The sequence below is a fragment of the Rhamphochromis longiceps genome, linkage group LG5, assembly GCF_057381845.1.
Source record: "Rhamphochromis longiceps isolate RC_006_pf linkage group LG5, R_longiceps_female_GT1.1, whole genome shotgun sequence".
Taxonomy (NCBI): domain Eukaryota; kingdom Metazoa; phylum Chordata; class Actinopteri; order Cichliformes; family Cichlidae; genus Rhamphochromis; species Rhamphochromis longiceps.
The window spans coordinates 7708137-7734916 of record NC_140561.1 but is presented as its reverse complement, the minus strand read 5'-3'; the positions used below and the strand labels follow the sequence as shown (position 1 = coordinate 7734916).

At 41.7% G+C, this 26780-nt stretch overlaps 1 protein-coding gene across 4 annotated transcripts in view; it reads left to right on the top strand.

The window, feature by feature from the left end:
• The window catches only part of sox13 (SRY-box transcription factor 13), a 53199-nt gene extending 27382 nt beyond the window's left edge, over positions 1–25817 (top strand). For 3 of the 4 annotated variants that reach the window (XM_085405600.1, XM_085405599.1, XM_085405597.1), the window contains 13 exons: positions 4712–4928; positions 5064–5166; positions 6864–6950; positions 9143–9315; positions 9706–9774; positions 9905–10019; positions 12411–12487; positions 13057–13222; positions 13727–13845; positions 16291–16396; positions 18003–18173; positions 20295–20511; positions 22791–25817. In XM_085405600.1, coding sequence (XP_085261726.1) covers positions 4713–4928; positions 5064–5166; positions 6864–6950; positions 9143–9315; positions 9706–9774; positions 9905–10019; positions 12411–12487; positions 13057–13222; positions 13727–13845; positions 16291–16396; positions 18003–18173; positions 20295–20511; positions 22791–23076 — 1905 coding nt within the window. In that variant the 5' untranslated portion in view covers position 4712 and the 3' untranslated portion in view covers positions 23077–25817. The remainder of the gene's footprint in view (positions 1–4711; positions 4929–5063; positions 5167–6863; positions 6951–9142; positions 9316–9705; positions 9775–9904; positions 10020–12410; positions 12488–13056; positions 13223–13726; positions 13846–16290; positions 16397–18002; positions 18174–20294; positions 20512–22790) is intronic. The other variant, XM_085405598.1, reaches the window with a different exon arrangement.
• The last annotated feature ends 963 nt before the right edge of the window (positions 25818–26780 follow it).

The window sequence follows — 26780 nt, the reverse complement described above, 5'->3', positions numbered from 1 at the left end:
ATATGACAGATAACAAATGCAATCAGGCAGTAAAATTTGAAGCGCAATCACAGTTGTTGTTTTTTTAATATGAAAGATATACAAATGAGTGTGATATCATCTTTAAACCAAGAGTAATCAAACAGGTGGCAACAAATGAGTTCAATTGCTGGTGATCCCCCTGCTTGCAGGTGTGTTTATTGTGCTTTTTAGTTACCGTCAGCTGTGTAAATTAGATTTTCTTTTATCGCTTTGTGATTTGAAAACACAACGAGTCATAAATGCACACACATTCACACAGGTTTAGAGCCTAGCCAGGCAGGTGGGTTTGTGTTAAAATGCACCAACAACATTACTGTGTGTTTCCTAGAGTGCTGGAAATGTGTTTTTCATGTTGCTTGGCGTTGGCAGAGGGGCCGGTCAGGAGCTTCGGGAGTGTTCCCAGAGGGCCGCGTAACTGTTGAGCTGGTGTTCTCATAAACAAAATATGTTCATTAAACTCATCAGGTAAGTAAGGGACGTGTCTCACTTTACAGGGTTGACACTGCAGCCTTTGTAGAATTGCAAAGGGAAATCGCCCTCTTCAAGTTGGTCCAAGTTGTCATTATCCTTTCTCAAGAGGTCATAGGAATCCACGTCATCTGCTGAGAAAATTAAGTGTGGCATTTATTATCGACGAACTGAATTTATAGTTCAAGACAAATATCAATCTTTAAAGATTTTTTAATCTAGTTGTCAGGATTTCCTAAAAAAACAAGCTCATAGTAGTGAGTGAAATTCAAGTGTTTAGCTGTTTATTCTGCCAATTTCCTTGAAGATTAAATTAAACATTATTCCAGTAGACAAAGTATCTCAATAGTTTTCTGTGGTTATTCTTGCACCACATAATAACCTTAGATTTGCTTGATGTTGCTTGCTGGACTAGTACCAACTGCAGAGCAACTGCACCCATTGAGTTTTTCACCTGAATTATGCTCCGTTGCAGACATGTACAGCTGACGGCCAATTATTCATTCCTGTTATAGTTCTTTGAAATCTGCCACCTGGAGCGTAGTGTAGTTGGTGCATTGCGATGTAAATTATCTGCAGACAAGTCCTTGTGGTCTCAGGAAACAAACAGACTTCACGGACGTTCCTGCAAATGCTTGCACTCTCTATCCATTACTTGGAGCTAAAATCAGACTGTAAACAACTCTTCTGTGACCACATGGCAGCTGAGTTCGGTGCACAACGTTTCTACCTGTGTTTTGTAGCTTTTAACACACACACAGACACACAAACGCATGCATATACATCACTGAGGTTTGGAGTCTTGGACCCTGGCAGACAGGTGGCTTTGTTTGGAAACACAGTGTGCAAGCTAAGGGGGGGCACTAATCATTATTATGCTTTCCGCAGAACGGTGGCGCTTTTTTTTTTTTTTTTTTTTTGCCATGTTCCTGAGTTGGTCGGCACATTCCGCTGGCATTGTTATCCGGCCTGTTTCCTGCGGCCGGCGGCTTTTGTCAGCCTCTCCCCCATTGTCTCGGCTTCCTTTGTTCCCCGGCTCCAACAATGGCTTTTTTTCTGCCTCTTTATATATATGTGCACTTTTTGCCCTTGTGTGTTCTGTTTGTTTTGTTCTGCTGTCTGCTGTGTTTTTCTTTCCTCCTGCTGTAGAGCTGGGAAATAACACACGTATGCACACAACCCTGAGTTGATTTGTTCAAGTTCACTCTGGTTCAAACCTCTCTCACTCAACCTGTCCCCTCTTCAGTTTTCTGCTTTTCTTCCTCACTGAGGCGTTGTCTGTCTCCCTCCCCTATAACCTCTCATTATTCACTGTCACAAACTGAGGGAGACACACACACACACACACACACACACTTTAACACAACCACCACCTAACTCTCAAAACTGAATTCAGGAGTCACCTTTTTTTCTTAAATTTACCACCTCAAAATTAGGGTTTCCTTTAAGAGGCAGAAATGTCACAAATTGATTTAGCTATTTGTAGCAATTATTAAGTTATAAGCAGGATATAAGAAAATTGTATCTAATTATGGAAAACCAATAAGAATCTTTTTTTTTTTTTTTTTTTTTTTACAAAAGTCCTTTTTAAAATTTTAGATATGCTAAAACTTGCAAGAGTAATAAAAAAGTACATATTTCGATTGCTTAGAGTCAGGGTTTAGGGTTAGGGATATCACTAATGATGACTTAAACCTTGGAGGGATAATGTGAGGTACTACTGATGTGTAAGGCTGTCCTGATACTGTTTTTTGGGCTTGGAAGATGTGCCTGATGAGCATTGGGAGAGACTGGGTGCTGACGGAGGTCAGGCAGAATAGCTGATGACCGGTGACCGCGATGCTGGTCACCGGTCTCTCAGTGACGTCATCAGCGAGAGACCGGTGACCAGCATCGCGGAGCATGACGTCCGAGCGGCACTGAGGAGAGTGAACACAAGGAAAGCGGCGGGGCCAGATGGCATCACCGGCCGTCTGCTGCGCTGCTGTGCTGACCAGCTAGCAGGTGTGTTCACTTACATCTTCAACGAGTCCCTGGCGAAGTCTGTGGTCCCCACATGCTTCAAAAGATCCACCATCATCCCTGTGCCCAAGAACAGCAAACCCTCATCCCTGAACGATTACCGGCCAGTTGCACTGACCTCGGTAGTAATGAAGGTGTTTGAGAGGCTGCTGAAGAACATCATCTCCTCCTCCATCCCAGACACCACAGATCCGCTGCAGTTCGCCTACAGATCCAACAGATCCACAGAGGATGCCATCGCCCACGTCCTACACACCACTCTCAGCCACGTGGACAAGAAACAGGGTAACTATGTGCGAATGCTGTTTGTTGATTACAGTTCAGCGTTTAACACAATAGTGCCCTGCAGACTGTTCACAAAGCTGAGGGATCTGGGACTCAACAGCCGTCTGTGTGCATGGGTGTTGGACTTCCTCACTGGCAGAACTCAGGTGGTGAGGGTGGGCAGGTGCTTCTCCAACAGCATCACCATCAACACAGGAGCCCCTCAGGGATGTGTCCTCTCGCCACTGCTCTACTCCCTCTACACTTCAGACTGTGTGGCCACCCATGGCTCCAACACCATTGTGAAGTTTGCTGACGACACAGTGGTGTTGGGTGCCATCTCCAACAACGATGAGGCGGCCTACATGGATGAAGTGAAGAATCTGGCATCGTGGTGCCAGGACAACCACCTCCAGCTGAACGTCAGCAAGACCAAGGAGCTGGTGGTGGACTTCAGAAGGGGTCAGCACAGAGACTACAAGCCCATCATCATCAATGGAGCTCCAGTGGAGAGGGTGCAGTCCTTCAAGTATCTTGGTGTCCACATCTCCTCAGACCTGACATGGGCTGCCCACATTCAGATCCAGACCAAAAAGGCTAGGCAGCGCCTGTATCACCTACGACAACTGAGGAAGTTCAGGGTCTCTCCAAAGATCCTCAGGATTTTCTATACAGGCGCTGTGGAGAGCATCCTCACACAGAACATGACATCGTGGTTTGGGAACAGCTGTGTGAAGGACCAAAAAGCTCTCCAGAGAGTGATCCGTACAGCAGAACGCTGCTGCAGGATTGCTCTCCCCCCGCTTCAGGACACCTACACCAGGAGATGCCGGACTAGAGCAGCGCAGATACTGAAGGACCCGTCCCATCCTGACAACAAACTGTTCCAACTTCTGCAATCTGGTAGAAGGTTCCGCATCTTCCGGGCAAGGACAGAGAGACTCAAGAGGAGCTTCTATCCCCAAGCCATCCGTGCCCTAAACACACACACCCGCCCTCTCACATCATCTATAATTGACTGAGACAGGACTCTTCCAGACACTAAACCAAGGCACAATGTACATTTCAATTCCTTTAATTTTAAATATGTTTATATTGTCTATCCTGTAAAATAGTCAGATGTCTATTCATATTAATGTACAGAATTCACCTGCTTGCTGCTACTACTGCACATTCACCCAGTGTACATACTATATGTCTGTATATATATATATAATGTTCTTCCTCTACACCCCCCCCCCCCAATTTTTGCACATGTCGAGGAGCGTGTCAGGCTACATTTCACTGTGTGTTATACTTGTATAACTATGCATGTGACAAATAAAGAACCTTGAACCTTGAACCTTGTAAATGTCACAAAACAAACAAACGAACAAAAATGAATATCCAAAACCCTAAATGGCAACCAAATGGTTTGGCTATCTGAGAGGTAGAATATTTGTGTGCATGCCTGTAAAAGTAACAGCAATCAAAATAATGGGGAAACAGCTAAACCGAATTATTTTTGGAGTAAAAGATCGCATAAGTGTTGGTATCCAGTATAAATGCTCATAGTACTCATTATTTATTATTCACAGCTTACACCTCTTTGCTTTAATCATGCTCTATAGCAGTATTTGATTACAAACTTCTGTTTAAGACCATATTGTTTATTTTCCCTATGACCGTTCATAAAGCTTCATAGTTGTAAGAGTCTCTAGCCCAGTTGCCGACACACCTCTAAGGATTCCTTTTTCGTCCTTAGCTTTAGTCTAAATAAAATATCTGAACAGCAAGGGATGAAATTTTCCACCAACAAATTTTCTATTATTTTTTCTTCTTTGCTGTCAATATGTTTACTCCCAAATCTAGAACTGGGAGATGATTACCCAGTGCCCAAACCTCACCACACCCAAATGACAGCTAGTATTGTGTATTTTTTTTTGTCTTTCAACAGAATGGTTGAGCCCAGCCCTCCAGCACTTCACATTCACTCCAGTGGGGATGTCAACATGGCAGGCGTTGGTGTCAAAGTAGAACGTGAAGACTCTGGGGGAGGGGCTGCAATGGATACCAGCGGCGAACTTCGTAAAACGTCTCCTTCGCGTGATTGGTCAGGAACTCAGCCCCTCGAGGCTCGCCAGTTGACCCCACCACTGTCTCGCTCCCCTTCAGTAAGGATTACGAAAGGCATGACAGGGAATTTTAGGAAGTCAACAATGTGTCATAGATTGGTATATCAAAATATAAAGTATATTTGCATGTTCTTGGTGAGATTTTAATTGAGGTTCTCTTTTCTGTCCTGACAGGAGGGATCTCCAGGGAAGGACCTGCCTCACAGACAGAGCCCCATGGGACTGAAGGAACCTAGGATGCATGATCGATCAGAGGGACAATCCAACTTCAAAGAAGGTCTGTCAAAAGCAAACGCCATTTCAAAACTTTATTTACAACCACAGAGGTGCAAACCGAGAGTCAGTTCTGTCTGCCATGGTGTTGATGTTCATTAGCCTATTGAATTAATACATATTAATAATATGTAATTATAGGATTCATTGCTAGTTTTATTATTTCTTGATTGTTTGATTGCGTGCTGTTTTTAACTCAAGAGAAAGTTTTATTTGTATCATACTCTTATTTATAATTTACTTGGTGACTGACTGTACCATTATGGGTTGATGTCTTGTGCTGGTTTTATCTGTTTACCCCCAGTAGAGTTGTTGTTGCTGTAGCAACAGCTCACAGGGATCGGAATAAAGAACAAAGTCAACCTCCCAAGAAGGAAAGAAACTGTCCTGCTATTAGGAGCAATTTGGGGTTGAATGTCGAGTATTTACCAGGAGCATTTCATTTAACAGGGTGGCCCTAATGTTAGTCATTGAAACTTGCTAAGTCAATTTAGCAAAGTACTTTATACATACATTAATTTTACTTACAAATGTTCTGCAAAGAATATTTTCCCAGTTTTATAAGAGACAGCACAAATACTCGCAGACAGCCAGATACCGACAATTAGATGATATCATTGTCACGCCTGCCTACAAGCATGAGGCCTGAAGATATAAGCTTAGCAAAACAAGCTTTAGTCACTGACATGTAAAGTATGTCATTTTTGACTCGTGTTTTATGCAAATATTGAATGTGTGTTTTGCTTGTATAATGCCAGTTTACAGCAACGGTCGTACGGTTAGTAGCCAAACCAGGATTAGACAACTGTGGGAAGGAAGAACTCAATTTTAACAGGAAGAAACTTATAATATATTATTATTAATTATTATTATTAATATAAAACCAGGCTCAGGAAGGCATAAATACTTAAGTTCATTAAAATTGTCAGTTGTGTATCTTGAGAGTAACGTTTTAGATCCAAGCTGTTTGGATGTTAGCATGTAGTCGGATTGGCACTTAACAGTTTTGCCTCAGTATTTACTGGATTTCAGACAGTATCAATTCAGCCCTCAGCCTTTCTCTTTTCTGCACCTCAGTGTTATTACCTTCTGTGGGAGTCTTTCTCTCTTACTCGCACACACGTCCATATAATTTTCCCATCTCAGACTTTGATGACTCCATATCTTACGTGTTTGAGAGCGCTACATTCTGCTGCTATTCAGCATTAAACAATGCAGTCTGCTTAAAATCGATGTGTGGAAGTGATGGTTTGTCTCACAAAGCGGGGGTGTTGTTTGGATTCCTGAACGAGTTCAGGGGCTTTTTTTTTTTGTATGTGTGATTGTGTTCAATTTCTTTGGTAGGGAGTGAAGGGCTTCTCTCTGAGCCGCGTGCAAGACTCTCGTTGCCCTCTAGTCTTTAACCAGCCTGCACTCCTTGCCTTAAATCTTTCTCAAATTTGCTCCAGTCACTGACCTTGAATTGTTCTCTGTCCAAATATTGATCCACTCAAACACTCAGAACTTCTCCCTGATGCACAAACAACCTCTGCCCTTCGACACCTCAAACGTCTTCTTCAATCAATGCCATTAGAAAAGCAGAAGAGAGGCTCAGAAAGTAGTTTAGTGTTAGATGTATTTTATTTGACAGAATATATTTTTCACGCCATCTACTGCTGCCCACTGCGGTCCCGCTGAGTACCATTAGTGTTCTCTTAACAGTGATGCCTACCATTGAGAAGCTGCTGAATGCTGACTGGAAGGACAAACTCCTGGATAAAAGCACAGTGGGGTCAGGACAGCTGAAAGGTTAGTTTCAAACACTACAAATGTTGTACATATACAATTAGACCGTATGAATTACAGCTTTTCTATTCTATTTCTCATTTGTTTTATCAATTTAAAAGCATCATATATAACAGCTTGGTGCATACAGCAGCATGTGGCAAACCATTGGTTTGACATTTAGATGGAAGATATGTAGATATTTCTTCTTCTACCTCTTTTTAAAGGTAAAACATAACCAGTGTGTGTGTGAAGGCTTAATTAACCCTAAATTTTCACCCATGCGAAAGTGAATAGAATAGAATACAATAGAATAATCCTTTAATTGTCCCACAAGGGGAAATTTTTCTTACATATTTACATTAAGGACAAAGTGTAGTGATGGCGTTACAAAACTCGTGTGTGTGTTCTGGGGTTAACAATGTAATATTTATCATATGTACAGTGATAACACACACACACACCAGTGAAATCCAGTGCTGGCTGTCACTGTGCCCGTCTCACTGATATAACCACACTCACAGCACATGTGTGCTGCTGTTATCTCAATCATTTCACTGAATTATTTGATCCCTTTTTTTAGTATTTGTTTGCACATGAATGTAATGATTATCATAAACCCACATTTGCCACACCATGTTTACCACTTGGTAGAACTGAGCAGAGAGATAGCAGACTCTAGCTGCTCGGCAGTCCTGGGTCTTCTTTTCAGCGTTTTTTGTTTCACCTTGAGGCATTAGTTGTGCCTCTCCAGATGTGCAAACTGATAAATTCACCTCTGTGCCATCAGGGATGCAAACTTTTCAACTGCTTGCTCATAACAAGCTGGATGGTCCTTCTCATTTTTAGACCAGAGGAAGTGGCATTTGTGATTTTCAGAATTTCGATTTGTCTGATCTAACAACAGTTTTGCGCTTTGCTTCAGTCCAGCTTCAGAAGGCCCGAAGATAGACGAGCATTCAGAGGTGGCCTCCTGCCTTGTCTCTTGTACACAGAGAATCCTCCAGAATCGCTGAATCGTTTAATGATATTATGTATATTTATAATCTTTCTGACTTTGCATTCAGAAACATTATTCTGAAATCTGTAGCTGCAGTTTTTTTACAGATTTGTTATCCTCTGATGTACTTCTTGGAATCTCTGAGATGCTCCTTGTATAACCAGTCATGTTACTGACCTCCTGCCAGTTAACCTAACTGGAAAGTGCTTCCCCAGCTTTGGTGCTCCCATCCCAACTTTTTTTTGAGATGTGAGATATTTTGAAGTTTTACAGTTTCTCAGCTCAGACATTTAATGTGTCTCTACAGTGAATAAAAGACAAGTTTATGAGATTTACATTTGACACATTTTTGGAATTGGCTTTGTAGTTTTGGCAGCGATGAAAGATTCATTTTCATAGTGAGGACGCGTCTGTCCTGCAAACATTATCTACAGTTTCTGATCTAAGCAGTTTGGTATAACAGCTTGTTTCTGCAAAATGGGGAAAAAAGATGCTTATCAGTTTCAACGCTTTCAACATCCTTTTCTAGCAGTTATGAGATTACAAGATAGCAATTGATTTTGAAATATAGGAAACATAAAGCAACATGTTACGAAGAAGCTTCAGGTTTTTTTCTTTGAGATTTTGGTTTTTCTGAATGTGTGAAACTTGACCCACGGAGGGTGTGAGGAGATAAAAGACAAGATATTACATTTGAAAATGATCCTGTGAAAGTTAGAAAGGTTTTTGTGAGATTGAGAAGTTTGTTATTATAACAAGATGTTTTTAAAAGAGGGAAAGTTTAACATTAAAAACTTTGCTGAAAATATTGTTTTGTGGAGGAAAAAATTACCTTTTTAGGTAATTACAAGAAATTTTTCTCAGTCTCATAAAAATGACAAAGGTTTTGTATTTTGTGAAATTTAATTTAATAAAAGCAAAAATATCTTTTTGTAAAACTGAAAAATATTATTCACCATAAAAATATGATTTTTCTTTTATAAAGAGAAGAAAAGCTTCATGTTTTGAGAAATTTTGTGGGAAAAATGGGAAAACATGAGAGGTTATATAACAAAACTGTAAGAACAAGAAGAGAATAGTATTTTTTTTATCCCTCCGGTATAATAATGGTGATAGTTGGAGACATTACTAAAGCAAAAACGGAATAAGAAGGAATAAAAAAAAAAAACGGCCTTATCCTGCATAAAAACACAAAGCCTCCCACTCCTCCCACCAGGTACCCCCGAATCTCTGGCAGAGAAGGAGCTCCAGCTGTTGATGATGATCAACCAGCTGAGTGGTCTGAGGGAGCAGCTCCTGGGAGCCCACTCTGAGCAGAGAAACATGGCCGCCCTGTTGCTGGAGAAACAGCAGCAGCAGATGGAGCTGGCTCGGCAACAGCAAGAACAGGTATCTCTACCAGATCTTTGCATCACTCACCCAGTTCAACAGAACATGCAAACATGTGGACATCTCAAAACAAATTTCTGTCTCTCTGCTGTGTATTATCTTGATAAAGAATATAAAGGGCCTTTCTGACCAAACAGACGAAAAGCCCCTGTGTGCACTGGTGCTTGTGTTCTTGCTCCATAACACTAGGCAAATTAGATGGCCGAAATTGAAAAAAGATCTTTGTCTAATGTGCCTTTTTTCACACAAGTCCACAGAAGGAGAACACCGCACGCACTCGCCAGCTTTTTTCTGGGAATAAATGAACCGCCGCATGCGTGCGTCATGGCTGATCGTTAGAATTTATACAGGCTAGCGCTCACTTGTGTGTCTCGTTTTTCTGTGTCTCAGATCGCCAAGCAGCAGCAGCAGCTCATCCAGCAGCAGCACAAGATCAACCTGCTTCAGCAGCAGATCCAGGTCAGCTCCTCTCACGACCTTTCGCACATCTTCCTGAATCACTTCAAGGAGCAGAGTGGGAGATTAATAAATGAATGTGTGAGACGGATGGGGCTTGTCTGTAACGTGCACGTGTCCTGCTCTGTCCCAGCAGGTGAACATGCCCTACGTGATGATTCCAGCTTTCCACCCCACCACCCAACCCCTCCAGGTCAACTCTGACCCCCAGATGACCTTGCCACTGCAACCGATCCCCTGCAAGCCGAGTGAGTAATCAAGTGGAAAGGTTTCAGTTTTATTATTATTTATTTTTTCATATGCAGGCTGACAGCAGTGCAGCATTAAAAGAAAGCTCGGAGCTGCTTTGTTGGGGCAGAGTTGTTGACTCAGGCTGTGGGATCTAGGAACACCGCTCTGTATCCGTAATTTTAAGGAATATCAGGCAAACACTGCAGACATTTCTAGCAATGGCAGGCAGGCTTTTGAAACACTGGAAAGTTATGACGGCAACAACAAGGTAATATTCTTTCTAACATTATGTAATCTTTAATCCATCACTCATTTTTAAACATGTTTGCAACCGTATAAAGTAACTTTCAGAGAAGTGTCCTTTAACAACCTCTGGGCTGACCTGTGTGAAGGGCATTCTGCCTCCACAGAGTAATGCATTACTTTATTCCTTGGGTTAAAAAAAGTAATGAATCATGTGTAATACGTTACTTTTACTGAGTAATAAACACAACACTGACACTGATGGTCCATTTTAGTCAGAGAAACTCCCAGCAAATCAAAGTATTTCTGGAGGGCTCAATAAGGTCATGCTGTATACTACATTCTTCTTCAAATACTGCTGTGACCTGCTAATAATCCTCCAAGGATTCCCTTGATTTAGTGAACACTGTGTTTTGTCAATTCATTCAAAGCCTTTTCTTATGCACCCTGTTGTGTGGGAAGAATGAACACTCTACTTACCAATGACTGCAAGCTTTGAAGGCCAGAAACTTTGTGCTGAAAAGATATCTCCATCAGTACAGCTCCATAAGTTGCCATCCCTGAGTGTTTATGTACTTCAACTCAGGGGCTATTTTATAGGAACTAGAAAGGCATCCGTGAGACTCCAGTGCAACAGTGCTTGAATGTACCTTTCAAACACGTATGCTTGTACAGTTAGCAGGCTATTGAGGCCACGGCTTCGAACGCCACAGCTTTGTAGAAGCTTGCTTTCACCAGCCTTAAAAGCTGTGCTTATGGATCTTTTCAAACTTAAAGACACAAGGCCAGTCTTTAAAACAGTGTAGGTGGAATTTAAGGATAGCCATTATATCGAGAAGCGCACGTGTGCGTGAGCGGCTCTGAATGTTTTGACACATGAATGTAAAATGTGTCGGAGTGCTGGGCTGTGTAGAAGAGGTCAGCAGTAACCAGAGCGTTTTTAAAAACAATATGCATGGAGTGAAACTTTGAGCCCTTTGCTTTCATTTTGCTCAGATCTTTTATTTGTTTGGACATTTGCATGTAACCTCACGTATCAACTGGACATTGTATTTTGGGGAGATTCCCTGCAACTCCCACTTGGCCATGCGCAAATTATGTTAATTCTGAAACTGTAACAAAACATCTACTGTCTCAGAATGACTGTATCACTTACTCACGTTATTATTCAACCTTAGCTGAATAAATGCTATATCACAAATTTATCTTGGCAATAGTTTGAGATTTGCCATTGGAGAGGTGATATTGCCTTATCCTCTGCACTCGATATTCTGTATAAACAAACTGCCTTCGTATTATGGTGGATTCATGGCTAATGATGCTGGAAGTGAACATTTAAATGCTAAAATGAATGTAAGGCTGTAGGACAGGGATGTCCAACAAAGACAAAGAAACCACTTTAATTACTTTGGTGTGGGGTGTATGGCAGTGTTGGGATGGGGTGGGTTTTTTTCAATAGGAAAAGCTGTAAAACTTATGAAAATACCGTTAAAAGCCCAGAGTCTATGTCTTCCTTCACACTTTCAAAAGCCGTCCACTGGGCCAGATTAGAGTCTTTGCATTTCATCCTAGATAGTCCTCAGTGAGTGCAAGTTAATGGAGGTGAAGAGCTGAAATAAACACCTGCGCTACATAAAAAGGCCACATAACATTTTAGTTTTTACAAGTATGCTATTGATCATGTGTCTGAGCTTAACAAAATTAGGCTAATGTCCTTTTTTCTTAAGCTCTGAGTATACTCTCCACGTCTGCTGTGGTCCGCTTGGGTCTGATGGGTCCACGTGACATAAATTTGGTCATCAAGGGCGAGGGTCCGTGCATATGTTTTGATGACTGCGTGGATTTTACCACTAAGCCTTTACAGTGCACTACACCAGCTGAGCATGAGTCCCAGCCATGGAAGGCTGCTTGGCTGTTGTGGCTCCAGCTGTCAGTGTCTGCAACAGGCTTTACAGTGAAGCTAATTTTACCCATAAAATGCTAGCATGTTGCTTGGTCCGTTAGGATGGTAACTAAACAATTTTTTTAACAGGCTAATGATAATAGTAATGCTAATAGTTTTACTTTTAAACTTGGTTCTGTCTAAAACTGCTGTTCGTTCTTAACCCTTAAATCGATGCATTAAGAATGGTCATTTATTTATTTTTAATTTTAACCTTTCACAGCTATGGACTACTCCATGCAGCTACTGTCAAACACTCACCCCACCCCCGTGAAGAGAAGCAGTGGTTCCCTCCGACAGGTACAGTATCACTTTATTGTGCATACCTTGTCCAACTCACTTCTTTATATGAGCACATTACTGAGAAGTCAGGGAATTATGGCTGTGTTTGCTTGCTGTATGGTGTGCGTACCTTCTGCATGTGTGTGGTTTTAGGAAGCTTAAAGAAAGTGAAGTCTTCTGGAGCGAACAAATAATATCCTTTTCTGGTATTTGGGAGGCTGAAAAGCTTTAGGAATACACCACACCCTCTGTTGAAGGTTTAATGTGTGTGGCCATAGGTGTGTGTTTTCTCGACGTGCGTGTGTGCTTGTGTGTGTGTGTAAATGTAGTGCGACTCGTGTTTGCACGGCAGGTTCTCAAGCAGGGATAGATCAACATAGCTTAAATAAACAAAAGGGAAGAGAGGAGGAGGATAACTTGAAGACAAAAGACTAAAAAAAATACTACAAAGGTGTGACAGATCTGCTCCGACATGCCAAATGTGCCGTGCATAGCTGGAATACACGCACACCCTTGGCCTTTGCGGTTTCACCTGAATATGTCGAAGTAGCCCCACCCCTGCTCATCTGCTCTTGCTGTGTGTTTAGGAAGCAAGTCAGCCCTTGAACCTGACCTCCAAGCCCAAGGGTCTGGAGCTGGGGAAGACACCCAGTCCACAGAGCCTGGAGCTGGGATCACTGGCGCTGCAGGGGGCATACAGACCCAGAGATCTCCAGAGAGAGATCTCCCACAGTCCACCACGATCTGCGCTCAGTGAGTTGCACACAGTCACACTGCTTTGCATGGTAAAGCATTAAAGCATTTGACGTTAACCTGCAGCACATCATATTTCCTGTAGATCTATTCACTGTTGATTTAAGGAGACTGAGCACAACGAACATAACTTTTTTGACTTTAGTGCGACAAACTAAGCATTAATAAAGGACGCTCAGATACTCATAAACAGTTATTCTCTATTTTGTATAAAATACAGTAAATACTGAGCAAGTGGCTGAAATGAATTAAAACTTTGTGCAGTCGTCTTTTTCCACAAGAGGATGATTGCATTCTTCAACTGTCATTTCCAGCAGCAGGATATGAAACTAATCATCATCTGTAGGTGACTGTTCATAAGATCCGTGATGTGTTTCTAGAGGAGGTCTTCTGATGAGAACTGACACTTTACCTTCCTCTGTCTCATTTTCTTTTCCTTAATCATCATAATTATCTTGGTCCTCATTTTGTGCTCTCCTCTTCGTGCTTTGTTTTTGTCTGCAGGTTTCCTGGGAGACGGCGACGTGGTCACCCAGGCTATCCACGATGCCCAGCAGCTCCTGAGGAGCCACGGCAGTGCGGGGCGGGAGAGGGACCGGGAGAGAGAAGTTGGTGGAAAGCTGGTGAGCTAATGTTTAAACTCCAGTTAGAGCGGTGTGTTCGAGCCACTTTAAGACACGGACTTCGTTCTGGAAATTGCCATTGTACATACTGTGCCATTTTTAGGTTAGGTTTCACTGTAGGCTATCTCTAGTAACACTGTGGCATATAGCCTACAAATGCACAAAACACACACAAAGAAACTTAATACGTGTTTTGTGTCGTAGCATTATCTCAGTCTCTTACCTGAGAATTCTTCACATCACTTTACAGTGTTTCCCACACATAGACTTTACTTAGGGCCCACCCAGGTATCCTGAAGGCCACCCAAGTATATTTTGCAATTTGTTTTCATTTTTTCGTCTGTCCGAGACCACATGAATTTGTACTGGGCAGTCAACTCAATATTATTTTTTAAATTTGTCTCTGCTAGCTAGCTACAAAAGTGCTTCCATCCCAGTGTTTTCCTATGGATGGGTTGCCTTTGTGAAGTCTAGATCAGCGGTCTCCAACCCACGGGCCACGGACCGGTCCGTGAGTCGTTTGGTACCGGGCCGCGAGAGTTGAGGCTCGGGTGTGAAATTTATGGTTTTCAGGGTTTTTATCGTTTTTTAAAAAAAAAAAAAGTTTATATCGTTAACTCCCTGGGTTTTTCCCCGTGTGTTATGAATAAATCTTTTTTTTGGTACTGGTACTGGTTTTATTTTGTTGTATTTATCCGCAATACCTTAAAGGCGTGAAAATATTGTAGGACATAAACCGGTCCGTGGCGCAAAAAAGGTTGGGAACCGCTGGTCTAGATCATAGACCTGCCCCCGTTCTGGCCACACGGGGGCAGTAAAAACATGTCGCAGATTAATGTTGCTTTGGTGATATCCTTCCACATATTCCTTTGTCATAGTGTGTTGTTTTTTTCCAGTGTTGCCACAGAACCATAGTCATAGTCATAGAAATCTAAATATTAGCTATCTTTTAGTTCTGCATGTCTCCACCAACTTCTGTCAATAATAAATAATTAATGAACTTGTAATTTACAAAATAAACATCTAATAAATAAAACTAGGGACTGAAATCACAAATTCTGTAGGATAATTTTTCCCAACGCTTCTGACTGGCTTATAAGTGTGGATTAAAAATACATATATATACACGCTAACCTTTCAGCAACATTCGCATTCAGAAGTTTTTTAAGAACGCAGACCACCTGCCTAACGCCTGAGTCGAGGCAGGCTGGCGATCACCTCATAACCACTGGTTGCTGGAAGTTGCCAGGAGGTTGCCAATCGGTCTTTAGACCTGTGTGTCCCTCTCTTTGTTTGTTACAAGTAGCTGATATATTTATCCAGTTCCACAACCCGACGTCCATCTTTTATTTAAAATCTATGAAATTAAACCAGCACAGCTTCACATAATGTTGTACAGAACTGACTGTGTTTGTGTGCTTAATCACACCACTCAGTTTACGTTAGCTGTATTAAAATAAATATATGGACTCCTGATGTAAACGGTGTATTGCTCTTTCTCTGGTCGACATTTAGAGGTTGGTTTAGGGTTACATGGTGCTGCGCTCCTCCTGAGTATCCAATAGATCCGCACCCACATGCAGAAGCACATTATTACAGCTTAAGTCAGCTGAGTAAACTGTAAACTGCTGTTTGTAAGTGCTACTAGACTATCTCAAAATTGCATATTTTGTTCGAGAACCTGCTGTTTATTTTGTTTTGCTTCTTGTGAAAATGGTCTTCTATTGGGTTCTTACGTTTTTGTTCTTTAAGGTGGCTAAAGCTTTGGTCTCTGCTCCGTCCTAAGCAACAGCTGTTGCAGCCTTACAATACCACAAAGGCCTCAGTGTGGCATTGACTGAGCCACCTGCCCTGTCTCTTTGTCCACAGTAATACTGTAATCTGTGGCTCTCCTCCTTCTCCTCCTCCTCCTCTCCTCCATTATCCTGCTCCATCTCGCCTTGGCGGCTGTGTTAACACCAATACTGTTGACTGACCTATTTTGGTATTGCGCTTCACACCGCTGCATGTGGATGAATAGCGTTTTACAGCGCGGGGAATGGTCGACAGATAATACGCTGATGGTGTGGTAGTTTTGCAAATTCAGAGTTGCCACATTCCCGTCCCTGCCTTGTCTTCTTTACCTTTCCTCCCTCCAACAATAAATACCATTCTTCCTCCTCCATAGTGTTGTCATTTCCTGTCTTTGCATTTACAGCTCTGCATTTAAGCAGCGGCTGATATGGTGAGCGTGCCATGTCTTTACCTTAAATAGCACTCCAGTGTAACACGTGTGCCATGAACACTCCTCTTCGACATTAGGTCACCTTTTTTTTTTTTTTTTTTTTACTGCAGTGCAAATTTAAATCGTCTCTTTGTGCTGGTGTGTGAATATTTGTCTGACTTTAGACCATTTCTGAGTTCATATGTCTTTGTTTTTTCTTTTTGTTCTTTTAATGTCTGCAGGATTTTAAGGTTTCTCCTCGCAATGAGAGGATGTCTCAGAGTGAGAGAGGTGAGAACAGACATGGCCTGCCGTCCACTGAGGACCACCTCAGCAGTGATTCTGAGGGTAGGCATCCCTGAAAAAGTCTGTTTAATGCCTATCTGTGTTTTGCCAAGTTGTTGTTGTAATGAGACCAACATTTGTTACGCTGCCCTGATAGCTTATTATATCATTATGGTACCCATCCATTTATCTTTGTCATTATAGTCAAATATTTTATTTTATTTGATTGAGTCATATAATTTTATTAAAATTAGCATTTTTTTCTCCATGGAAGTAGCATGCAGTATAACCTGTTTAGATTGACCTAGATTAGATTGGGTGGCTTTAGCTCGGACGGTAAAATAGGTCATTTGCTAATCAGAAAGTTGGAGTTTTGCTCCAGTCTGCAAGACACTGGACCCTAAGTTGCTTTTTGATGCGTTCATCAGAGTGTGAAAGTGTGTGAATGCTACATAGAAAGTGTTTAAGTTAAAAAAGTGCTTGTATAAATGTGTATGAATGTGTGAATGAGGTATGTTGCGTAAAGTGGTTTGAGTGCTTAAGTAGAGTAGAAAGGTGTTATAGAAGAAGTCAAGTCAAGTCAACTTTATTTGTCAATTCTGCCACATGTACAGGACATACAGAGAATAGAAATTTCGTTACTCTCAAACCCTAGATGAACCAGTCCATTTACCATTTAACAGATTGCTAGCAGGCATGAGAACGCTAGAGAAGCCACAAAGTGAACACTGAAGAAGTTTCTTTGAAGTCAATTCAGGTTTTTTACATAGCACCAAAACACCTCAAGGCACTTTGTGCTTATTTGCAAGGAGTCACCACAAGAGATATTAGATTTGGCAGATTTTTTGCACCAATGTAACCTCTGATGCAAACTCTAAAAGATTAATGTCTCCTTCAGGAACCTTCCACATGTTAGGCATATGCCTATATCATTACACTATAGAGCTAATCGACACAGCAAGTGCTAACTTTAATTTTAGCACTAAAAGGTGCTAATTACCTAGTGTGACTTTAACTTGAATTCTGGCTCCCTTTTGTCCAAGCTAATAGTCTGCAATACTGCCCATTAAATTACCTGTTTTATCGCTCCCCTAAGCGCCACTGTCAAAATCTAGCTAGCTAAATGCTCATCTGCATTGCCTAGAAGCAACCAGGCAAGCTCATGTATGCAAGCTAATATTAGCTTACTTCCATATTGGAAAAATACTAATCAAAGGCATTACTGTCACTCAGATGTTGATCTCGGTAAAGCAACCACTTGGCTAAATCAGGAGAGCCTGTTTAATGTTGTTTGTTTCTGGGAAATAGCACGATTAGCAGAAATGTTTTCTTCCAAACATGCTTTATTAATGTGCCATCAGAATATGGCACAGACATTTAAAGATGAAAATACAATATCCAAGACCTTCAGATTTAGCTTCATCAAAGTAATAACCTTATCTTTGTAAAGCTTAGTAACTCCTGTCTTTGGTTTAAACGTCAGGATGGAGAATGTGAATCATATGAAATTGGATGTTTGTGGGTGAAGAGAAACTTTCACCAGTTTTAGTGTTGCAAGAAAAAAAGGTTAATATTCAGACATGCACCACTTACAGCAAGAAACAAATAGCTATTCCTTTATATATTTGTAACATATTTACAAGCCAGCCTGTACCCTTGTTTACTGTAGGTACCCTGAACGTTTCGGTCCCAGGCGGCTACGCTGAGGCACGGCCGCCTCCCTCCTCAGGCCACATAAAGAGACCCATGAATGCCTTTATGGTGTGGGCCAAGGACGAGCGCAGGAGGATCCTGCAAACTTACCCTGACATGCACAACTCCTCCATCAGCAAGATCCTGGGTGAGAGCAGCACTGGTTAGGGGTGGGTTTATGTCTCTATTCTGAGACCCTGCCTGGCACATGTGAGGCAGTAAAGACCCACCTGCTTCTTCACACACACACACACACACACACACACACACACACACACACACACACACACACACACACACACACACACACACACACACACAGGGATGAATCCCTTTCCCTCAAACAAACATTTACATTCCTTTGTATTGTAGAGAGTTTGTGTGTCTATCTTTCACACAGACACACATAAAAACCACTAATTTGCTTAAATACATAGTACTGATTACTTGCCTAATACTTATCTTTCAATGCAAAAAACACAGTTTTGACCACAACCCTAAACATGCTGCTTTTTGACCTTGAATTATTTCAAAGTGTTTGCTTTTGAATAACCTTTATGGAAGCATCAGGTAGTTTGTGGCACAGAAACTAATAGGTAATTCTGCCTATCACCATATACTATGAGTTAGCTTTAACCAGTCAGATTCAATTCAATTTTATTTATATAGCGCCAAATCACAACAAAAGTCGTCTCAAGGCGCTTTATATCAGTGAATGTGAGAGAGCGTGATCGAGATAGTTAGTTAAAAAACGAAACGGGAAAGAAAACACGAAGAAACGGGGCTTTGCATATCATGAGATTTAGATGTGTGGATCTTTTTGAGGGCAGCATCAGTGCAGTCTCCATTCATTACAATTTGATTTATGTTCTCTGTAAAGAGAGACTCAGAGTATTTTAACAGGAACTTTCAGTGTTAAAAATTAGGGGCATGACTAAGTCAAGTCTGAACACAAACGCATATTTTTAGAAATGAAGTGAAAGAATGGTTAGAAAGGAAAGATGAGATTCTTTGGAACTTGCTGGGGAATCAGCAGCTTTTTAGGTTTTCTTCAGTCTTGAGGTAATCCTTTGAGAGTTACCAGTAAATGCAGTGATAAATAAACTTTCCAAAATGTAAAGGAACACGTGTATGACGTCTGAGTCTAGGTCATCAGCATAGACTAACCCTTTATTTTGGGTGATGGCCCAAAAATGTGAACGTGTCAGTTAGAGTAAATTTCTTTTTCACTTTATTGCCAATAATTGGGAGAATAAAGTAATAAAGGCAAAAATGACACATTCTGGTAGTCTGATGTTAGTGTTGGGCTCATCACCAGTGATGAATTAGACTGCAGAGGTACCAGAATTAACGGCCTGAATCTTTCGCCAATTTTACTTTCTCTTCTTAAGAAAGACTTAAAAATAGTGGCACTAATGTCCCCCACTGTGACGAACCAAAAAAGAAAATTGCTGTATTTAGGTAGGACTGTAAAACCCCGATAACCAAACCTCATAATTAAGAGATATTTTTTCTAATATCCAGAAGGAGGGCTACTGCAGCCTCTTTTTGGTTATATTTTGATGTTAACACTGTAGCAGCGTCCTTGGGAAGACTCAAATAGGAAAAGAGCTATCATCTAAGATAAGTGAATGTTGATGGGAGTTTAAAGGTGCATAAAAAATGAATAAAATCTGCTTGAAACTTTTTGTCGAAATCTGAATGAATGAGAACAAAAATGAAACCACGTGGGCCCGACAAGCATTTTAAGCTTCCTCTCTTGCATAACCATTCTGTTAATGGATTAACAAAAGGAGGATCCGAATGAAGGACAATGCAAACCGGATACCAAACAAAAGGGCAAGCTTTCAGCAGCTTACTTAAACTTACAGCAGAGAACAATGAGGGGGAAGAAAACTCCAAGGTTGGGTTAATCGAGAAACGGGAATCCAGGAGAGTAAACAGATGGAAAAACTGAAAGAGTGACAAAAAGACTGAAGGTGAGACGGGATAAATAAACAGGGATCTAATTGGGAACAGGTGGGACAATGAGGGCAGGGCTGATGATTACAAAGGAGGGGAGACAAAAAGGAAGTAAAATAACAAAAGGTGTGCAAGGAAAGATAATTACCAAAGTAAGACAACATGTAGATGCAGGCAGAGTAGCACATAAAACACGGGACAAATGCTTCAAAAACCCCACAAGAAATGAAACATGGCGAGCCATGACAGCTTCTGCTGCTGGAGAACATGAACTCACTCCTTTGTGTTGATGCGTCTTTGTCTGTAGGCTCGCGGTGGAAAGCCATGTCTAACCAGGAGAAGCAGCCTTACTACGAAGAGCAGGCGAGGCTGAGCAGGCAGCATCTGGAGCGCTACCCCGATTACAAATACAAACCCCGACCCAAACGGACCTGCATAGTGGAGGGACGGCGGCTGCGGGTGGGCGAGTACAAGGCCATGATGAAGAGCCGCCGGCAGGAACAGAGAGGGACCTACGGGCACAGGTAGAGTCTGAGCAGCTTTGAGAAACAACTTGCGAAAGAATTTGTCCCTGGCAGAAAAACACTGACAATTCAATCCCCTGACAAGAGTTTGTGCTGCACCTCCACACACTGGAGACAATGCTTGCAGCTCTCAAACCCCCCCCCCCTTTTTATCCTCCTTTATTCTTGAAGACACAAACAAAAGTGGAGTACTGCAACTGCAGCTGGGCTGTTCACTGTGTCCTCGACAATGAATAGAATCCCTCTCTATTGGTCCCTCTAACTCCTTCTAGTTAAGCTGGAGGAGTTGGAGGCTGGAAATGTTAACAGTGGTTGTTTTGGAGTGCTTTTCTGTTTCACTCTTGTTTGTCTTTGCTTTAGCACATGTAGCCTCTATTAGGCTCTTTATAGAAACAAAACATCAATATCAGGGTGTCACACTGGCCTAAAGCTTCAATCCTGTTTCTTTCATATTGAAGACACTGGTAGACTGACTGGCTCGTATACTTATGAAGGAGAACAATACCGGCCTAATGTGCCATTGGGTTTTACCATTTTAGCGTTAAAACAGCTCTAACCTGTTGAGGCCTGGGCTCCAACAGGACCTTTAAAGGTGCTCTGTGGTGTCACGCACCAAGATACCAGCAACAGAACCCTTAACTCCTGTAAACGGAGAGGTGGAGTTGCTGCGGATCAGACTTGTTCGAGCACTTACCCTTAGACTCGGTTGCTGGTTTAGGATCTGTTGACAAGTATTCGGCATGGCCGAACGGGAGCGCTCCGGGAGCCTTGCCCGCTCGGAGATGATCCAAAACAACGATCTGATATTTGTCAAAATTTTTTAAACCATTAAAGGTGGTTTATTAAAACATAGATTACAAAAAACAACTTACTGCCATGAAGCGTGACTACAGACGCTTCACCCAATCAGCGCTTGTGATGTTGAAACAGATCGGCTGCCATGGCAGCAAAACATACACACACGCATACAAACAACACAGACGTGAAAATGTAACGTCCAGTTTTAAAATATATGCATTTTACACTCTGGTGTTACAGCTCTCATGATATTGTAATCTGTGTTTATATATACTGCCTGCTTAGCACTACCTAAAAAACCAAAGCTAAGCTAACTCTTAGCTAAACAACACTAAACATATTTGGTTTGGAGGGGGATTAGCACAAATATCTAGCTTTAGCTAATAAATTAAACACTCTACTTTTTGATGTTTAGCTGGTTGGTGAATGGTTGCTGCCAATCACTATCTAACTGATTGCCAAGCCCCATTCACACAGGACTAGAGACCTGCCACTAACACCAGTAACCACCGTTTCCTAAGGGATACTGTGTCAATCCGGTTGTTCAGTGATGACGCGACGAATCCTACTTCCGGGTCTAAAGTAGTCTGCGTTTAATATGGCTTTTGTGTTGTTAACATGTTTAATGTTATGTATTTTCTTCTATTTGATCTCAAAAAGCTCCTAAAACAGTCAGTGATCCCTGTTGACCTCCCTTGGCTTTTATTACCACTAATCATTTATTTAAGCTCAGTTTTTAAAACCTTAGGATGTAACTACAGCCCAGCCCATGCAGCAGTATATGAATGACTAACCTCGTATTGTGGATGGATTATCTCAGTTGTTCTCCTGGCTGAAGTTTGGTCCTTTTACAGCATCCTGCCATGCGATTACATTTGTTCCTGATCACCGAGAACACTCACGTTAACTTTTATCGAGTGGAAAAAAAGTTAGCTTGTTTATATTATGCTAACATAGCTGTGTCGCTAGCGGTCACGTAGCACATCATTATATACCAGCTAGCCCAACTTCAGTAACCCTACAAACGTCACTGCTGTTTAGTTTTCTGTCTTCATTTATGCTGAAAGTGATAACAGAGCTGTACGTTTTAATTTGTTTCCAAAACCCCGCAGTCAGGACATGCTATATTGTATTTAGATAGAAGCTAGCGAGCTAACTCCCTGCTAACTTCTAACTCTGTTAAATGTCATAAATTCCGTTTTCATGGATGCCTGGATGTTAAACTCAATTGTTACACCTGGTAGAGGAGAACGCTGATCATTTTATTAAAGATGAAAGACTTTAGACAGTTTTTCAACTCTCAGTAATGCCATAGTGATCGTTTGATATATGGACCTGCAGCGGAGTTTAGGTCCAGACACGGCTAGTGACGTCAGACTGAACAACCGGATATCAGCATTTTAAAGCCCTTGATTAACTTTTTCATTGACAATAAATGCCTCAGAATATCTGAATATACGTGTCACTTCCTGTCTTTGCAGTCAAACGGAGCCACAGCAGATCCATTACCCCCACAGTGATGGCCAGTACCCGGGGGGTAGCAGCTCGGTCTCTGTCGCTACCATGCCTTTTCACCCCGCGCTACTGGAGCATTACCTGCCGCAAGTCCCGCCCATCCCTCGCAGAGCTGAGGGACAGACCACACCCACCTCTCTGCCTAGGGAGAGAGAGCGGGAACGCAAGAGGGAGCGACCGCCATACAGCGAAGGAGAGGAAAGTGATGGGGGAGAGAGGAGTGAGGGGGAACTGGTGCTCCTAACGGACTAAAGAAAGGCAACTGGTAGAGGAGCCAGGAAAAGGAAAATTAAAGATGAGGGATAGGATGAGAGGGGAGGGTAGCTGAGGTGGGCGGGTTGCTCTTTGATGAATGACAGTCAGAGAGGAGGAATGGAGGATGAACTAAAGAAATGGTGAGGGAGTGTGTGAATGGGGGAATAAAAAAGTAAATGTCATACTCACCCCGTTGTAAATTAGCCTATTCTCCAGTAAAACCTCGCCTACACAAACGCATAAAGGCAAGCTTTTATCATTTCCTGTTACACGTATCATGTCATCACATGCTTTGTGTCAAAACTTTGGAGTTATATTTATGAAGGTTTAACATTTAATCCCTTCTGCTTCTTGTTTTCTCCCCATGTTGACTTATGGCAAACAAAATGCCCCCACAGGGACTGGAATTAAAGCAGATTGATTAAAAGTTCAGCAGAGTACCTGTTTCCTCCTGTCAGACAGCTGAGGATCAGCCACTCTGGGGTTCAGTATGTCAGCTTTGCCACCTGCTGGAGAAGAGTGGTTATTACTACTGTTGCCACACATCCTATTTAAGTTACACCACAAATCAAACTGGAGGGATAAAATAATTTGGTGATTAAAGGTGCATTTCAGCAGTTTTAGTACTGTGTGCTTAACGAGATTAAAAAAATAATGGTCATATTCAGTAACAGTTGCCTCGGGCCATAGGATGGTTCAAGACGGAAAAAAATATATCCTATATGCACACTGCCACTTAAATGTGTGTGCGTTTGTAACTCAGGCTTTATGTTAGAAATGTTCAGTCTTTAAGCTCATCACTGCACACAAATGTGAGGCACTAAAAGTAAAGGGTAAACAGCCTGCAGGGGGCTGAAACAGCAGGTAGGGCAGCAGCAGTATTAACATGTCAGGGGGAGAGATTCAGTCATCTGGCCAGCAGACGCTGCTGCTACCTTCCCTGAGTCTGTGCAGTGAGCGTTGAGAGTGCTAACTCTCTCTCTCTGACTTAGTCTAGCTAACGACAAAAAGCACAGATTGTGTTTGGCACACTCTTATTCTGCATTTGCACCAGTTGGAGAGTTAGCATTAAAGGTTTATCTCAACAATCCTTCTCCCCAAATTTGCATGATCCATGTTCGATCTGAGCTATCAGCCTTTCTACACATCCAATTGGCAGTTGTTGCCGATCTACAAGTCACTTTGCAACTCACCTTTCCACAGGATTCTCCTTATATACTGAATCTGAACTAATCCATTGTCATGTCTGCCGCTCTGTTGTGCACAGGGCCCTCCCATCTCTGGCTTTCTATGTATGGAGTGGAAGGGCATCCCAGAATAGTGACATGCCATATATAAATATATATACGACAATCTTTTCTGTGTATAGATTTATATAGCACCAGCCAAAAGCAAAGCTAGCTTTGAGCTGATAAAGCAGGACTTCATTCAGGGTAGTTCAGGACGTGCTTTTTTCAAAAGTCTTTTTCTGGTCGGACAGGCCTTGTTGCCCAAAAGTAACGTACAATTAATCAACACTGCAACCTCACCATCATCCTCCCACATCTCACTGTTAGTTTGAGCCATGCTGCTGTCATCGTGTGTCCATCAGTGCCCTCTCCACAGCATGGTGGGTTAACTTCAGCCTATCCTATTTTTTTATACCTCTGTTTGCTTCTTTGCATGTTTACTGGATGTCGTGTTGAACACCTCGTATCTGTGTATCCAAATGTCTGCTGTGTTTTTCTTCTGAGATGCAGCCTCTCGCAGCATTATTATTATTATTATCATTATTATCACTATGCTTTTTTTTAATCTTTAAAAATGTTTGTCAATTTCATCTAAAAAGGCTAAAGTATTCCTTTCATCATCTTTTACGTTCCTGTTCCTGTAACAGAGAGGCAGATCATCCCCAAAACTGTGAGGCTGTGTCCCTAATCACTGCTTCTCTCCTGCCTTAGATCTGTTATACACAGCAGTCAGCAGCAGGTTTTTGGACAACTGACCTTCATTTTGCATTGTTGAGTAGTGCAATGCCATTTAACACACACTCATACACATATGTGTGTGTGTGTGTGTGATGTAAACTGAGAGTGCAGTATAGAGTAATTAGGGAGTGGTTTTGGACACAGCCTGTGCCTCAGATTGGAGAGAGAGCTGTTGTTTATTGGTACAAAACCCCCATTTCCTTATGATGGGAACAAATGTTTATCTATAAAAATTTATATATAATATTACCCAAAGCAAAAGGAAGGTAGATTTAGCAATGAGAACTCCAGACACCATAATCATCCCTGCGTCCTTAGTAACATTTACTCCTCGTAAGCACTTACTAGTGTGTATTCTTTAGCAAGTTTAACATGCTGAAAAAGCAAAACTAGGTTTTTTGCAGTTAGTCTGCATGTAAAAGATGGACTGGGACTTTACCCATTTGTTTTGCACTTGTGACTGATGCCATGTTATTTCTTTTAAATTAGTAATTAGCTAATGCTGGCAAGCTTGGCTAGCAAGTTACAAATATGGACAGGTGTAACTGACTGCTTAACACTGCCAATTAGGTTTTTTTAGGCACCCCCCCCCCCCCAAAAAAAAAAAAACAAAAAACAAAAAACAATGCCAATTCGTGCAGAAGACAAAAAAATACTAGGAACACTCACCAAAATGGAAGGACAGACTTCCACATGTCAGGCTGTACCATAGATCACATCTATGGTATACCATTTGTTATATACTTAAGTTAAAAGGATAAAAGAAACAAACATGGTTTAGTGAGGGAGTGTGTGAATGGGGGAATAAAAAAGTAAATGTCATACTCACCCCGTTGTAAATTAGCCTATTCTCCAGTAAAACCTTGCCTACACAAACGCATAAAGGCAAGCTTTTATCATTTCCCGTTACGCGTATCATGTCATCACATGCTTTGTGTCAAAACTTTGAATTAAGTGGCTTCATGTCAATCAGTGTGGCCATACCCCAAACTTATTTCCTTTGTAATGCTAGTAATTTGGGTCTTTTAATGTGAAAGCATGTGGACTGACTTGCTTTTGGAGAAATGCTAACAGTAGCAGCTTTGCATACTCCCTCTATTCCTAAATCAACAGACTGAAGACAAATCTGTCTTTTTTTTTTTTTAATACCTTAAACCAGCGGTCTCCAACCTTTTTTGCGCCACGGACCGGTTTATGCCCGACAATATTTTCACGGACCGGCCTTTAAGGTGTCGCGGATAAATACAACAAAATAAAACTAGTACCATTACCGAAAAAAAGAAGATTTATTCATAACACACGTGAAAAGACCCAGGAAAACTGAGCTAACGATAAAAACGATAACAAAATAACGCTGTAAACCGATTAAAAACCCTGAAAACTATACATTTCACACCTGAGCCTCAACTCTCGCGGCCCGGTACCAAACGACTCACGGACCGGTACCGGTCCGAGGCCCGGGGGTTGGGGACCGCTGCCTTAAACCCTTAACTTTTTAAGTAGCAGTAGTAAAGGTTAGTAAAGATTTTTTAACAGATGAGTAGAATAGAATGCGTTATAAATGTAGCAGCTCTATTCTTTGATCCACTGAATAAACTAAAGCTCGAAATAGACTTGCTACTTCCTGGAAACATGCCAGGAAGTAGCAAGACCCAAGGATAATTTAACTTTTAGACCCAAGGATAATTTTGGTGCCTTTGTTCTCATCATTCAGTGACCTTGTTGACTGAACAT